Raw genomic sequence first — 17,895 nt, 5'->3', positions numbered from 1 at the left:
AGCCAGGAGGCCAGCATCACTGGATGGAAGAAAACATGGTGAGGAATAAGGTGAAAGAAGACTGTAGAGGTATGGGGGAGAAAAGATTAGGTTATGAAGGGCTTTGAATACCAGTGGATTTTGTGGAGTGGAAAATGGAGGGAAGGGCAAATCACATGCAAATGAGAACCTATTAAACTCTAAGAGTTTTCCCAAGAAACACAACAACAACACCCTAAGTACAAGAAAGTATGTCATCACCATGGCAGAGACAAGGCCTCAAAATCAATGATATCTCCTCAGACTAAGACAATATTCAGTGACTATTATGAGCCTATTCCTGGATGGACAAAGGCCTGTTTGTTTGGAATGCACACACTGGGGAAACCTGTCCTGAAAAAAGAGAATCCAACAAGCTGTGACATTATGGCTCTCAGTTTCCTCATCTGTAAAATGGAGAGGATACCTTTCTGTTACCTCCCAGGGTTATTGGTAGGATCAAATAAGATAATGCAAATGAAAACGTTTTGAAAACTACAAAATGCTATACAGACTTGACACAGTCTTATTACTACTCTGGATAAGGAACTTTCAGTCCTACAGAATTGCATATCCCTTTTTACATCCCTATCTACCTGTCCTACAAGGATAATAAGTCACTGATATCAATGCTATAGTTGTAAAGATTATCCCCCCTCTACTCAATATCACTTCTTGTTCCTGTTCTTTTTCCTTCTTTCTCCTCCATTTAGAGGTAGTTTTGGTGTACAATGGAAAGAGCACTGGGTTTAGAGTTAGGAGGACCTGAGTTCAAATCCAGCTTCAGATACTTATCAGTTGTGTGACCTTGGCCAAGTCACTTAACCCCTGCTTGCCTCAGTTTTCTCAACTGTAAAATGTAGATAATAACAGCACCTACCTCCCAGAGTTATTGTGAGGATCAAATGAGATAATATTTATAAAGTACTTAGCATAGTGCCTAGCACATAATAAGTGCTATATAAACATTCACTATTATTAAAATAAAATTCTCAGAGACACCCATACTCCTCCTTGACATTCTGCTAATCCTGAGGATCTGAAGAGGTTTATTTTTTAAATTTAGAACTATTAACACAGATGAGTTGGCAATATGATACTTATTTTACCTGCATGATTCAAAAGAATGCATAGATGTAGCAAAGAGGAAAAGAATCACAAAGGATGTGGCAAAGCCAGCACTTGATTCCAGAACTATCTTCAATCCTAGCTTTCATACTTTCGATCACCACACTTTCTTGGTGTGTAGCTTAGAGAATGCTACTCACAGGACTTAAACCATGGGCTTGACATAAAAATTTCACTTCAAATAAAATAGTAGATTTCTCTGGTTGGTATTTTCCAATCAATAGAAGCAACTCACAATTTTTACCCGATGACCAGGAGTGGAGGAAATATTCCAGGTACACTCTTTTCGGCTGGGATATTTATCAGGCCAGTTTGGACTTGACATTGTTCCTTCGGCACTGTTGATCCTGTGCTCACAGCCAGCTAGAAAAAAAAGAGACATAATCAGTTCAAGGAAAGCACCAACTGATATGAAGATGATTTCCTGCAAGATTCATCCTCTTTTTAATTTCTTCCTCCTGGGATTTCTCAGAGTACTTTGTGTTTGCCTCTCCTACATATTTATCATATTCTGTTTCATAATGTGTTGTATGTGAAGTGGTATCTGAAAGATGATTGAATTTGTATTAGTGAGATTAAAATTTTATTTTTGTTCTGAACTTGTGATTTCATTGAGGTGGGGGGCTGGAAGTCCAATGAGTTAATTCCTTCTGCCAATGCAGATTCACAATTATTCTGTAAGTTATAATAGAGTATCTTGAGGGGCACTGAGAGTTTCAGTCACTTGTGTAGGGTCACATAGCTTGTAGGAGTCAGCGGTGGGACTCAACTCCAGGTTTTCCTGATTCTCAGGCTGGCTTTCTATTTATTATACAATACTAACTCTCACTTTCCAAATAATTGATAATAAATGTTTGTTGAATTGAAGTGCTCTCTAAGATCATTCTTCTCAGGAATGAAAGTCAGTAATATGACTAACCCACATGTAAGAATTTTTCAGAGCTTTTTTATATCCATGTATGTGATAAGTTTTTAAGAGGGTTCGTGTGCACTTGAAAGAAAAAAGGTGTATTTGCCACTTCATTCATTTATTTCTCTCCATAGATAAATTAATTCCAGCTTATCAAACACTCCACAACTATTATTTATTTTATATTGTTTTGTTATATTTATCATATCTTAATAACATTGTAGTCTCTTATTATTTTTTCTTTTCCCTCTTATAGCATTATTAATTTTTATTTAGCTACCAAAACCTTGGGTGTGTGTAAATTAAATGTACTTATATACTCTTTATTTAAAGTTAATCTTAACATTATATGACACACTTAACCTTTGTCTTGATCTTTCTTGTTTAAATTAAACTTTTTCTGATATCAATACTACCAGTCCTACTTTTTCTGAATGAGAAATTTCATGAAGTCTTTTACACAAATCTTTTAATTCTAAGCTATATCTTTTTGCACTAAATGTGTTTCTTGTAAACAACATATTGATAGATTTTGTTTTTAATTCAAGTTGCAATTCTTTTCCTTTTAATAGGTGAATTCAGGTACTTTATATTTAATGACTGTATTAAATTCTACTTAGAATGTAAGAGTATAATTTCTCTGAAATAAAAAAGTGTCATTTGTTTTGTTTGTATCCCTGGAACAATGTGAAATAAAAAAGTATCATTGGAACAATGTCTTGCATATAATAAGCACTTAATAAATGTTTACCAAGTTGAACTGATCTTCCAATATTTTTTTTGAGTTTTGTTCTTAATATCTAGGTTGTAAATCTGTCTCATTTTTCCATAATCTAGGTTGTAAATCTGTCTTATTTTTCCATAATTATTTCTACTTTTAAATTAATTAATGCTTTAAATTATTAATAATTTTGAATTAATTAATATTTTAATTTTAAGCTATTAGCTATGTGTGATTCCTTGAAACTTGACTGACTTTTAGTTGAAGTTAGGAGTTGTCCTTTGGGAATCATCTATTTCTCTCTTTTTCTTTTCTTTTCTTTTGCTTTTTTTCTACTTTAAATGTCTTCTAATTTATAACTTTAAGGATATTTAAAATTTTATTTTTGATTAATAATAATACACATTTTATCTCAAATTCTTGTTTCCATTTAATTTACAAAAGATTACATAGCTTTATATTATTAACTGGAGGTAATGATAGGTTTATATAATCCTACTATTATCTTTGATAACTTTTAGACTTGATAATATGAAGCTTTGTTCAACTTCTCTAAGTTTTATTTTGTCATTGAATGCTTTTCTCAATATTTCTTTGAGGTATATTTAATATTTAAGTGTTCTGTTTCAAATAAAATATTTAAATGTATGTGATTAGTAATTCTTGGTTCCATCTAATCTGATCTTTTTATATATATGTGTCCTTTAAAAAAAAACTAAATACATTCTTCCTTGTGTGATTGCTTAAAAATATGGGAACATGGGATGTAGTAGGGGTGGGAGGGAGGGAGAGAATTTGGAACTCAAAATTTTTTTTAAAAATAATGTTAAAAATGTTAATGTGATTGGTAAATATTTAATAATATATATATTTAAAAATCTGAGGACATTCTAATTTGTACTTTATCATATATGAGCTCTTTTTTTTCTTTCTTGGCCTTTTAAAGAACTACTTCTTTGTCTTTATCATTTTGAAATTTAATAATTATGTCTCTTAGAGGCTTGGGTTTTGGATTTTTCTATGGTGAGGTCATATAAATTTTTTCCACTCATGGATTGATATCTCTTCTTGTGCATTCTCCAAAAATTTTCCCTTGATTATTTCTTCCAACATGAAGTGTTTTTTCTTGTTCTCTCTGGAATCCCAATTAATCTGATGCTTGAATTCCTCTATCTAGTTTTAGGTCTATAATTTTATTCTATATTGTCATCAATTATTTTTTTAAATTCTATGATATTATGGGCTTGTTCTTTTATTGTGTTTTGAAAAGGCACCATGGCATAGTTGAGAGAGTATTAACTTAAAATCAGGAGAAACTTGATTTCTAATACAGTCTCTGACATTTTCTGGCTGTGTAAGTATAAACAAATCATTTAACCTCTCTGTACCTCACCTGTAAAATGGATGTAATAATACCTATAGTCCTTACCTCACAGGATTGTTATGAGGATGAAATAAGATAATATATATAAAGCACTTTGAAAACTTTAAAGAATTATATGAATGCCACCTATTATTACTGACCAATATTTATTCAATTACTCTTCCTCTGACCTCCACTTCTTTCATCGAAGCTTTTCATTCTGTTTTGCATTTTTGTAAATTGCTCCTTTTAGTCTTCCTTTGTTACTTTTTTTTAAGAATTAGAACCTTTCCTTAAATGCTTTAATGTATTTATTATCCAATTTTTAAAAATCTTTTGATACATCTTCCATCATGCATGTTGCAGACTCCCCTAACAATTCTGTACTAATGCTGCTCTTTGGATCTTTTATAGCACAAAATTTCCTTATGGTGATGAGCTCTGTTGCCCTTAATGTTTCTGTTTTTTTTTTTCTTTTTAAAGAATATCTCAAGAGGAAGATGATCTTTGGTTTAAGAGGGGACTTGAAGACTTTCGTCCCCTCATGCAATGAACATGGCAGTGACAGGAATACCATCTTGTCTACATTCTCATGCCTGATCCTAATGGGGTAGGGGAGTGAAGCTGCAGCAGATTATATCTATTAAGTACTTTGCAGGCCTTAGAGTGCCAGGTAAATGTCAGTTACTAGTATTATTATCATTATTATTATTATTAGTCACCTCAGCGCAATTTATAAAAGCCAGTAATAACTAAGCAATTATAAGCATTAAGCCTTGAGTTTGAGCAGAGAGTGTGACTTAGGCAGATTTTATGGTGCATACACCTTACCAACCACGTATGGGAATGAATGGTGGACAGTCAATGAAGAATCTGTATGTTTGATCCAGTGCTTCATCTCTCTACATTACGATTGGACTCCAACTCTTAAGTCTCAAAGCTGGCATTCCAACCTTGGTGGATAAGGCCTGCTCATAGCTTTAGTAGTAGTCTGCATTTGGAAAAGAAGATGTGATGGGCATACTCATTTGACTATCCCCTTCCTTTGATTTGTCTCTGTTAATTGGAACCTAAATGGCACTCATTGGCAATGACTATAGTGATGGATGGAACAGTTATAATGACTCTGAATCCTTTTCTGTTTCTTCTTTCTGGGTCCTCCATTGACCCTAATCCTGGAAGAGGACTTTCTGGTAAATATTTCATTTCTCCTTGTTCTCCCCTTTTTAGATCTGTTCCATGGAGAACCTTCAGAATCTATAGTAGCTATGGCAGTTCTAGATGCCCTTTCCTATCTCCATGTGGCATTTAATTTAGGTAGATGGTGATCTTCATTTATATATATATATATATATCATATCAATTATATATACATATGATCTTAATTATATATATATATATATATACACATATATAGGAGGGAGAGAACAAATGTTTGTTAATTGAAAAAAAATCAACAAAAATGCAAAAAAAATAGAAATGGTAAGAGAACTCGCCTTCTTTGCAGTCATGGCCATTCTCATGTAGCACAAATCCATTTTTACACTGGCAAACATAGCTTCCAAATGTGTTGATGCATTCATGTTGACACCCACCATTGTCCTTAGAGCATTCATCCTTGTCTGGAGAGGAAAGTGAGCATTTCCAAGAGAAGAATGAGACTGAACTGCCCATTTATGAACCATCCCCAACTTTTTAAAACTCTATTCAAAACTGATATCCTCCAGAAAGTCTATCCTGGTTACTCTCAACAGGCCCTATTTATTACTTTAGCTCCTTCTTTGCTCAATGTATACTCAACATGTATTTGCATCACGTTTATTTGTACTTGTTTGTGTAAGGTTTTAAGAATTTCTTTTTAAGATAGATTTTTATTGATATCTCTTATTTTTTATGCAGCCTGAATTTCCCCCTGGATCCTTTCCCTTCTCTTTCCAAAAATGCCATCCCACACAACAAAGATTTTTTTTAAAAGAATAAAAAGAGGAACAGAAAAAAATTAGCAAAACTAATCAATATATTGACAAAAAAAAACCTGATAGATGTATGTAAGCTTCCACACCTACACTCATGGACCACCATCTCCCCCACACCCATTCAAAGAATTTTTGAAGCTTTTCAATAGGTTACTAATCTGATGATAATCTGTAGCTATGGGGTTGTATCCCTTACTACTCTTGAATCTCTGCTTAGGATTGTTCACCAATTGGCCAACTGCCTGCCAGATCTATCTCATCCTTCACCTTCAGAAACTAGAAAGCCCATTCAAGTGCCAATACTTTCTCTCCTTCTACCCAGTTGTGTTTTTCCAATGTAGCCAATGTGTCATAAACCGTTGTATAATTAAGTTTTAGAGCCTCTTATTTTATGCATGTAACTAAGAATACCTAATAAATAGGTATGATGGCTGAGAAGAAAAAACAGAATGCCCCAAAACTCAATGTACTCAGGCTGCCGCTGCCACCTCCACCTCCTTTCTCTCTCCCTCCCACCACATGAGTTCCTCTTCCCTCAAAGCTTCAACTATTGCATTTATGATCATGACTGATTTATATCCTGAGCCCTAATTCCTTCAGGACCTTAATTCCAAATGTGCCTCCAAATTCCTTTGCATTAAAATCTCACCTCCTTCTTCATTCCCACTGCTTCCACTCTAGCTAAGGCCCTCATCACCTTATTCTTGAGTTGCTCTAACAGGCTTCCTGTTAGTTTCCTCAATACCAGATTCTCCCACCTCCTCTCCTCCAACACCTCCACTAGACTAGTTTTCCTAAAATACTACTTCCACCATACCATTCCCCTACCCAAGAACCTATCATTGCTTTTGATTGTCTGTTACATAAACCCATCCCCCTCCATCCTACGCAACTCTAAATCTATGATTCTATGAGTCTATAAAGCATGTTGTTTTCCCTATTAAAATGTCAACTCCCTGAGAATAGGGACTGTTTTCATTGCTTCTTTTTATCTCCAGCACTTAGTATAGTGCTAGGCACGTAGTAAGAACTTACAATTGCTTCTGGATTGATAGGTTGCTTGAATTTGGCAGTCTAGCCTCACCCCACCTATCACACCTCATTTTCTACTACTCAACATAGGAGGACAGCTCTCTTACTGTCCTACCAGTATAACATGCTCATTCCCACCTCCGTGTCTTTGCTCGTAAAGTTTCCCTACCTGGAATTCCCTCCCCAAGCCCTTCTTATCTAAAACTTCCTGTATTCGTAGGAGTTGAATCCCTATATCTGAAACATCCACATACCTGAGAAGAAGTGGGCTTCGAAGCCACGTTTAGAAACAGTGTTGTCTGATTTGAACTCCACTCTCATGTTGTTGCTTTGGGAGGTAATCACCTCTGGTTTCTCGGAGCCACAAAACTTTCCATGAAGCTTGGAGTCAGAGGATAACCCACTTCGGATCTCCACATAATCATATTTACAAACCTGCAAGAGAGGAGGGCGATACTTCTGACTGCTCTCACTTACTCCCTCCTGCTGTTCCTTTCCTCAAAGCTAATACCTAGAACTTTGTCAGTGTGGATATTCCCTCCACCAACACAAACTGCAGCCCTTCCACACCTTAGTAGACCTTCATCATGAGTAGCCACAGCAAAAAGAAGCAAACAAAAACCCTGTATTATTCCTTAGGGCCCAGCTTCTCTGAAATTAGCTAGGCAGATTCTTAAACTGCAAATTGGATAGGACCCTACAAGAACCCTGGCATTGCCTCTGAGAACCCTGGAGTCCCTCCAACTCATAATGAAAGCTCAAGGAAGTCTTCAGACAAGGTTTCCAGAAGCCAAATTACAGCCATATTCTGCTTAAAAGATCCAAACCCTGCTGCTTGACTGGGCTCTAACAGCCTCAGGCATCACAGTAATGAATGATATGTGTTCTGACAAGAATTCACTCACTAACTAAAATGCAAGTGATGGAGAGATCTCTGATCTCTTTGCCAGAAGAGTTTGTCATCATTTTTATCATCATTTTATTGGGCAGGCCCATATATTTGTCCATGGATTCCAGTTCATTGCAATAGACATTAAGTGCCAAAAAGTGGCCAAGGATCTGTTGATTAGGTAGTGTTGCCAATCATACAATCAATGACAAAGAGCTACAGGAAGACTGAAGTACATTACTGCAGAATGCCAGATCACTGAACAAAAAGTCAGTGAGTCCAGAGCTCAATTTCATCAATCTTATATAGGTTTTGGTTACACACAAAGGATGAGTACAACGGAATTACGAAGAACAAAGAACAATAATGAGTCACAGACCAAAGAACAGGTGGTGGAAGAGGAAGATCTTTATCAGATAAAACAGGAAACTAGACAGTTAACACTGGACCTGGAGCTGATACCTCAGGTTTGATTTTGCAGACTCTAGCTAACTATGTGACAGGCTTATCTTAAGTAAATGGTACTAAGAAAGTTAAACCAGAAATTCTCCTATCACACTGCTATGTGCAAGGCACTATGAAGGAGTCACATGTCTGATGAGAGGCGTGCCTCAGTAGTTAATGTTAGATGGCTTTCTTAGTTAGATGGCTCCTCACTGCCAAGAGACCAGAGAATTCATAGCTAGAAGAGATCTTAATGACCAATTACTTCAGCTTCTTCATTTGACACTCATGGGCAGAAGCAGGACCATAAGATTTAGAGACAGAAGAAACCTTAGAAATGGAATTGTATGCAAGGATCCAAGACAACTCCAAAGGACTCATGATGGAAAATGCTGTCCACATCCAGAAGAACTATGGAGTCTGAATGCAGATCAAAGCATGTTATTTGCTCTTTCTCTTTTTTCTTTTTTCTTTTTTGTTTGTTTCTTATTTGTGGTTTCTCCCATTGGTTCTAATTCTTCTTTACAACAAGACTAATGTGAAAATAGGTTCAATATGAATGTTTATGTAGAGCCTATATCAAATTGCACGCTCTCTCGGGGTGGGGGAAGAGGAGAGATGGGGAGAAAACTTGGAACTCAAAATCTTACGGAAGTGAATGCTAAAAATGAAAAATAAATAAATAAATTTATAAAAAAATCAAAAAGAAAAAAGAAATGGAATTGTGTACAATGGAAAGAGCATTGGATTTGGGAATCAGAGAACCTGGGTTTAAATTCCAGTTCTGCCATTTGACATCTGTGTGACCTTGGGCAAGTTTAACCTTGTTGGGTCTCAGTTTCTTCATTTGTAAATTAAGAGGGTGAGTGGTAGACTAGATGACCCTTAAGGTGCCCTCAAGTTTCAAATCTCTGATCCTCTTAGTGGCAGAGCAGAAATCTGAACACAAGTCTGACTTCATGTTCAGTTCTGTAGGGAGTCCTGAAGTCATCTTGGACATGGAAGTCTGGTCAATGCCTACTCATCATGCTCAGCCCTCTGGCTACAGGACAGGCATCTAACCCCACCTTTTACTCTGGCCTATGTCTTAAGATGTTGAAGTCTTGTGTCCTTCTTATTTGATCACAATTCAACTAGGAAAAAAAAGCAGAAGAAAGATGGATTTGGAGTACCAGAGGAGACCTGAGTTTGAATCTCAGATCTGTTACTCTCTGTTTCTGTGACTATAGACAAATCACTTAACTTTTCTGGGTAGGATTAGATGGCCCCTGGGGTCCCTTCTGATTCAAAATCTATGACCAGAAGAGGTTACAATGTACAAGATATTATCCCAGCTAAGGTAAACCTCATTCTCTCCATTCCTTCTCACAACTGGATGCCAGAGTCCACAATGTTGGAGATAGATGTCTCCTTCTTTCAGAGAACATCTATCCCATGCAATGTTGGGCCCCAGTGTACTTGTTCTCTCCTTTGGGCAATGTCTTGTCTCCTATATTCTTCGGCTGATTTTCTACTTAGCACTACTTAGCACCATTTACTTAAGAGTTTTCCTGAACTAGTGGTGCACTAAAAACCAGTCAAGAGAATTCATGGCAAGGGAGGATGTGGATGACAAGAGTCACACTGAGACAATGCAAAGAAACCCAGATCCCAATGTCAAAAAAACTCAACAGGGCCTCTCTGCTGGATCCCAAGGAAGAATCACTCCCTGCCTGTAACTATCTTAGGGACTGCTTTGGCTCTGGGTCTTCTCTGGATAATTCATCAGCAACTCAAAGTGAAGGAACTTACATCATTGCCTTCCAGCTCAAAAACTTCAAACTGGAGGGAGATCCTGTACTGGCTCGGAGCCACCACTTGCCACACGCAGTTTTTGTTTGTGGGGTATTCTTTGGGCCATCCAGGGCTGGTAATGGTCCCATTAAGCTTGGTCATGAAGCCGCCACAGGCCACTGCAGAGGTAAAAAGCAAATACATATGTCATTGAGTTGTAAGTTCTAAATGACTGCTGGCATTTCACATGTTCTTCAGGGAAAAGAAATGTTGAGTCATCTAAATCTGGTTCATCTAACCCCTCCCCTGACTCCTTTTTGGATGTTTACATTTAAAAAATTTATTTGCCATTTTTTGAAATCCCTGAAGAGAGCCCATGGCTCCCAAGCCATGGATTATAGCCACATGGCATAGTGGGTAGAGAGCCACACTTGCAACCAGGAAGGTCTGAGTTGGAATCCCATCTCATACACTTCCTAGCTGTGTGATGTGGGGCAAGTCAAGTAAATCTTCTAAACCTAGGTTGCCTCATCTGTAAGAGAGGGATAATAAGAGCGTCTGCCTTACTGAAGACCAAATAAGGACATAGGACCTTTGGGCTCGAGTTGGAAGGGACCTCAGAGACCCTCCAATAGAGGTGAGGAAGCCAAGACCCAGAGAAATTTAAGTGCCTAAGATCACATAGGTAGTACCTAGCAGAGATGGGATTTGAACCCAGGTGCTCTGATTCCATAGTTAGTGTCCTTTCTACTATAGAACACTGATGTATATAAAATGTTTGACAAACACTGAATTACTGTATAAATGTCAGCTATTGTTATTATTATCCCACTAGGGTAGAAGGTAATTGGGAGGGATTTTTCCATCGTTGGATGGTTCTAACCATTAGGAACTTTGTCATGCCATTGAGGGAAGATACAGATCCTTGGAACTTCTACCTAGACAGACTAGTCCTGCCTTCTGGGGTGACAAAGAAAAAGATTATTCCTTCTTCAACATGACAATCTAGACAGAAAGGATTATCATCTGGGAAGTTTGGGGTTAACCCGGTGGAATTTTTATTTTTGAGCATAAGTTTGCATAAAACATAGGCCAAGTGTGTATCTGGCCAAAACTCTATGCACATCTGTGTTTTTGAGATGTTGGGAATGTTGTCCTATTGGCCCCTTTGTATTTCTTTGTTTGCTTATAGGTGGGGAGGAAGGGAAAAAGAAGTATCATGTAGTAATATGGTTGGAGCACCAACAAACCCATCATTCAATCAGAGGGCTAAGTGTGGACCTAAAACTTGGGATTAGAAGAGTATCTACAGAAGTCCTGTGAGTAATGCCAAAATTGGGTGGGGGAGGGGAGGAGTTATAGAAAAGTAGATAAAATTCTGGAATAGAGAAAGTCATTTAATAATATCTAGAGCCACAAGAACACAGTATTCTGGCATCATGCTCTCGGCAAAGAGAACAGGACATGCTAGGTCTATGGGAATTGAGTTAAGGCTTATAAAACCATGCATACCCTTTGACTCAGCAACACCACTACTACGTCAATATTCCAAGGAGATCAAAGAATAAGGAAAAGGACATAATATATATATATATATATATGTATGTATGTATACATACATACATATAGGTATATACATACAAAAATATTTATAGCAGCTCTTTTTGTGGTGCCAAAGAATTGAAAATTGCAGGGATGCTCATCAATTGGGGAATGGCTGAACAAGTTTCAGGATATGATTGTGATGGAATACTATTGTGCTATAAGAAATAACAAGGAGGATGGTTTTAGAAAAACCTGGGAAGATCGATATGAACTGATGCACAATGAAGTGAACAGAACCAGGAGATCATTGTACATGAACAATATTGTGACAATAATCAATTATTAAAGACTTAACTACTCTGATCAATAAAATGATTCAAGACAATTCCAAAGGACTCATGATGAAAAATGCTATCCACCTCCATAGAGAGATCTGATGAGCTCTGAGCACAAATTTAGGCATAATTTTTTCCACTTTATTTTTCTAGCTTTTTTATCTTTTGCAACATGGTTAACGTGGACATGTTTTACATGATTTCACAAAATTGATATATTGATTACATTCTCAATGGGTGCAGGGGAGAGAGAGAATTTGGAAAATTTTCTTAAATGTTAAAGATTTTTTTTAAAAAAACTTCCCATTGAAGAATGAACACCTCTATTAAACATCTCCATCTCCATACCTCTGCTCCTCGTCATTCATCCTTCACCCTCAACATTTTCCTATTACAGTTTTTCCAGCCACTGACCTTCACAAGTCTTCTTATCAGCCGTCAGTTCATAACCAGGATCACAAGCACACTTGTAGCTGCCCAGTGTGTTCACGCAGCGCTGCTCACACCCATTCCTGTCTGGCCAGGAACATTCATCAACTTCTGTTAGGGGAACAAGGTAATTTGTCATTACATATCCACCAACTTAATTGACTTTGCTTCCTATATTTGTCCACATCCAGTGCATCATAGAAGCTAGATGTAAGCAAGTACTAGTGGGGCATCACTAAGATTAATTTTACTAATAAGAAAAGTTCAAAGGAAATCCCAAGAACTATGTTACCAGTCTCCCTTTTGGAAACCATTATAAGGGGTAGCATCACTGAATCCACAGAACTCATCCATTAATAGAGATAAAGATAGATACAGATATCTTGAACAGATAGTACAAATGGATGAGTTGGGTCTAGAATTGAACAGAGGAGACAAGCAGACTGTATTTGGGGAGGGGGGGAATTGGACGGTTCTTTTAACGATCCCAAGTTTCTCCCTTTAACATCAATACTCTTCTGTCTCTGACTACTTATTACCTGTCACCTTCAACCATTCATTCAATAAGACAGCACCTATCATACAGTCAGTGCTTAATAAATAAATGCTTGTTGACTTAACTTCCCTGATAAGAAGCAGTTTGGTGGTACAGTGGATAGAGCTGGTCTGGAGTCAGAAAGAACTGGGATCAAATCTAGTCTCAAATAATTACTATCTGTGTGAGCTTGGACGAGTCACTCAACCTATGCTTGCCTCAGTTCTTTCAACTGTAAAATGAGGATAATAACAATAACTACCTCTCAAGTTTCTTGTGAGTATCAAATGAGATAATATTTGTAAAGTGCTTAGCATAGTTCCTGGCACATAGAAAGTACTATATAAATGCTAATTATTATTATTATTATTAGGTTTCTGAGGCCCCTTTAGCTTGAAATCTACAATCCTATTTATGTTGATATCTTATGGCTATGAGTCATAGTCTCCTAAAAGTTAAAATTAAGCAGCTTCAATTAGGGACGTGATATAAAGAATGACATCAGAGAGCTTTATAACTAGAAAAACAAGTGGGCCAGTCATATAAAGATAAAAATGATAGACAGTCCCTGTGTACCATTGGGATCCAAAAGCAAACCAACAAACCAAGAAATCTAGAGGAAGGCCCCCAACTCATTGAATGGCTCCCTTTTGGTGGACTGATGGGAACACATGAAGACAGACGGCTAGGGCAGATGGGTTGCAAGCCTTGTCATTGGAAGGGGTACCTATACTGATCAGATCACAAAGTCATCAAAATAACGATTGTTGAAGAAAACATGACCTGTATATGTGTGTGGGGGAATTGTTAATTATTTATCAGCACACCACTATCCAGTCCCCATTATCCCTCTATGTTTTATCTAAATTTTCAATAAATAATTTCCATTAAAGTCATACTCCAATGCCGTTGCATAATACAGCAATGATGTCAGGTGCTCAAAGTCTACACCAGTGGACTGTGAACCCTGATAGGTACAACCAAGCGGAGAAGGCATCAAGTACTTGCCTCACTGACAGACTGCACCTGCTGCCCCAGGATCAGACAAGCTAAGTGCAGATTTATTGGCCGTGGCAATTGAAGAAAAACTTTAAATGGCTCTCATCCCAGTGAGACTTTCTTCTGCAGGAGCAGAGGAGTGAAAAAGTGCTAAAAAATATCACAGTTCTTAGACCATTTGTAAATTTAAATTTAACTATCCACACTCTAAGTGTGAGATTTTTATTTAATTAACTACAACTGCCATTCTTATTCTGCTTATACTCCCAGGCTGGGGACCTCAGTGTCATCCTCAACTCTTTACTATCTCACCCCACATATTCAATACTTTGGCAAATCATGTCGTTCTATCTTCACAACATCTTTCTCTCTCTCCCTCTCTCTCTCTGACTCTCTCCACAGAGACACACAGACATGTTTTTCTGCCTCACAAAGCCACTACCCTAGTTCAAGCCCCCATCACCTCCCACCCAGACTTCTGCAAAAGCCTTCTAACCAGTCTCCTTCCCTCAAGTCTCTAACATCTAACCTGGTCGAGGTGATTTTTTTCAAAAGCATAAATCTTGTCATGTCACCCTCCCCCTACCCCTTCAATAAACTACAATGGTTCTCTATCACAGCAGTGTCTGGCTCATAGAAAGCACTTAAGAAATAATTATTGTATCCAATTGACTACCACTAAGTTGAAATACTACTAGAAGAACTGAACGATATTCATATTAGCATTCTTGCTATTAACAAAGTTAGAGAATATGAGAAAGCTGTATCTAAGTGGAAAGATGGCTCCTGGGTCCTCCTCAGAAAAGCAAATTAAGGAACTGGAAGAGTTGGTTTCATTGTGTACCCGATGGCAACAAGAGGCATTTCATGGAGGGCACTCAGTCATCTTGTCTTGCTGGGTTCATGGTGAGCCTAAGCAAAAACACCACCAGGAAGATAATTGCAGCTTATGTGCCAACATCTGTTGTAGAGAATGAGGCAAAATAAATAAACACATTTTAGAACAACACAGAGAAATTCTATGAAGAATAAACAGAGAGAAAGTCTTTGAAGAATTCTACATGGTCATCCCAACTAAGTCAAAATATACCTCAATGCAACAGCAGGTAGAGGAAAGGAATGATTAAAATATGTTAGAAAAAATGGTTCAGTAATTTATACAAGGACTACTAGTATGTGAAGGAAAACCACTTTGAAAGACCTTAGGACTCTGGTCAATGCACTGACCAGTCATGACTCCAGAAGAACAATGGCAAAGCCTGTCCTCTGCCTCTTGGCAGAGAGGTAATGAACTACAGGTGCAGAATAAGACATACATTTTCAGTTTTGGCCACATTTGATTTGCTTGACTATATTAATTGTTAAAGGGGATAGGGATTTATTGGAGGTAGATAGAAATTAGTGGGTAGTAACAGGAATAAAGAAATGAAAAGAGCATCAAAAAAATTTTTAATACTCAGGAGAAATCAAAAAGCTCAGAAGAGGACACAAACAAATGGAAATTTTATTACTATCCTGTTAAATTTAATATGTATATATTTTAAAAACTAATAGGTTCATAGGTTCATACATGATACTGTTATTGTTCTTTATGTGTTGAAATGTTTGTTGACTGTTAAATTCATAATAAAAATTTTTAAAAGGTCTAAGATTAAGAAATGAAAAAGGAGAGGGATTCACATGCTATTCAGAAACCACATGCCTATATATCCTGAATGCTTTGTTCTAAAAGCAAGCACTGAACACTACCACACAGGGGAAAAAATGAAAGTGACCATATTTTAAAAGGAAGTGAGTGGCTACTGGTGCATAAGTCATTACTGATCAGCAACCATCCTTACATTTAATCATTTACCAATTCTCACCTCCTTTTTACTCCTACTTCCACCATCCTCATTCAGGCCCTCATTGATCCTTACTTGGTTAGAGCATAGTAGCCTTCTAACTAGTCTTCCTGGTTCCAATCTCTCCTGTTCTATTTTATTCTACATACTATTTCCAGATGCCTTTTCCAAATGTAGAGTTCAGACTATGTCACTTCTCAAAAGAGAAGTTTTTCCAGATCGCCTACCAAATAAAGTCAAAATTATTTATACTGGTATTCAAAGCCATGCAAAATTTGGCCCTCAACAAATTCTTCAGTAACATATCACACTATTGTCCTTATGAACATTATCCTCCATCCAAACTGGACTAGTTGCCGTCCAACAATCTTGCCAGGCATTGTTTCCATTCCATTCATTTACTCACACTCTTCTCTACACCTGGAATGCATTTCTTCTCAATCTATCCATTCTACCCATCCTTCAAGGTCTAACTCTAATGTCACTTCCTTCATAAAGCCTCTCCCAATCTCCCCCAATTATTAGCCATCACTTTTCTCTTTATTTTATTTATGCCTCTCTTTATTTATTTTTCATATTCTAACTTACAGCATGTATATATACTCACTTACATATATCATTGCTCTACCCTGAAGCCCCAGGAAGGCAGAGGATTTCCTACAGCCAGAACCAAGAGACCTGGAACCAGTTTGATAGAGAAAGTAGTTCAACTTGGGATGAGAGGAGAGCAAACAAGGGGGTTGTCTCATACTATCCTCAGCTTGTGCTGGGAGTAAGTCATGTCTTTATAAACCTGTATTAAGTTGGATGGATGACAGGCAACTCTACTGATGGTATCTTCCAACTGTAGATAGTCAAAGGCAACCTGGAAAGATCTGAATGTGAGTCCTGACAGCTCTACCTCTTGGACTTTGAGCACCTTTTACGTTGGGGATAATAATACCTGCACTCCCATCTTAGGATCATAGGTCATTGAACTAGACTACAGAGTTAGAAGGGACCTTAGACACCATCTGGCCCAACTCCCTTATTTTGAGGAAACAAGGCAGTTAGTGACATACCTGAGGTACACAGGTAGCAAACACCAGAGGTAGGACCTCACAAAATGATCACTTTATAAACTGTAAAGTGCTCTATAAAGTGACCACGATCACACCTGGTGCCCTGAAATTCTGTGATGCTAAGGTTTAGTTGCTCTACAGTCATACCCATCTGAACATGACTAATCTCATCAAATCTTAGAAGCTAAACAGGATCAGGCCTGGTTAGTACTTGGATGGGAGACTGCCTAGGAAAACTGGGTGCTGTAAGCTTTAAAAATTTGAGGCAGCTTGGTGGATTGAGCTCTGGGCCTGGAGTCAGGAAGACCTGAGTTCAAATCCAGCCTCAGATACTCACTAGCTGTGTGACCCTAGACAAGTCCTTTGTTTAACCCGTGTTTGCCTTAATCCACAAGGAAACGGCGAACCAGTCCAGCATCTTTGCCAAGAAAACCCCACGAATAGTACAATCCACAGGGTCATGAAGAGTGGGACCTGATTGAATGACTGAAAAACAATAACAAAGTTGTTCTCCAAAGATGCCTATAGACACAACCCTGATTGGATGAGATAGAAGATGGAGATGCTATTGGAAAAGCCAAGAGTCATCCTAATAAGTATAGTGGTTCAAAAAAATATGTTAGATGGAAATGTTTTACACGATTGCACATCTGATCATTTACTGTCTCAGAAAGCAGGGAGGCAAGGATAGAATTCGGAACTCAAAAATTTAAAAAAAAACCTAAATGTTAAAAAAAACTGTTTTAACATGTACTTGAGAAAAAATAAATATGTGTATATATATATATATACTCACACATACACACACATACATACATATATATGTATATGTGTGTGTATGTCTATATATATATATATACACATATACACACACATATACATATATATGTATG

At 37.3% G+C, this 17,895-nt stretch overlaps 1 protein-coding gene across 1 annotated transcript in view; it reads right to left on the bottom strand.

Annotated features, from left to right (window-relative positions):
* TLL2 (tolloid like 2) overlaps positions 1-17,895 on the bottom strand; it is a 161,407-nt gene that overhangs the window by 10,501 nt on the left and 133,011 nt on the right. The window contains exons 14-18 of the mRNA XM_027860758.1: positions 12,549-12,674; positions 10,273-10,433; positions 7,403-7,583; positions 5,637-5,762; positions 1,382-1,509 (exon numbers count right to left, since the gene is read on the bottom strand). Coding sequence (XP_027716559.1) covers positions 1,382-1,509; positions 5,637-5,762; positions 7,403-7,583; positions 10,273-10,433; positions 12,549-12,674 — 722 coding nt within the window. The remainder of the gene's footprint in view (positions 1-1,381; positions 1,510-5,636; positions 5,763-7,402; positions 7,584-10,272; positions 10,434-12,548; positions 12,675-17,895) is intronic.

This window comes from Vombatus ursinus, unplaced genomic scaffold, assembly GCF_900497805.2.
Source record: "Vombatus ursinus unplaced genomic scaffold, bare-nosed wombat genome assembly UNPS02000749.1, whole genome shotgun sequence".
Taxonomy (NCBI): domain Eukaryota; kingdom Metazoa; phylum Chordata; class Mammalia; order Diprotodontia; family Vombatidae; genus Vombatus; species Vombatus ursinus.
Note: the sequence above shows the minus strand (reverse complement) of the source record. Positions and strands in the feature narration are given on the sequence as shown.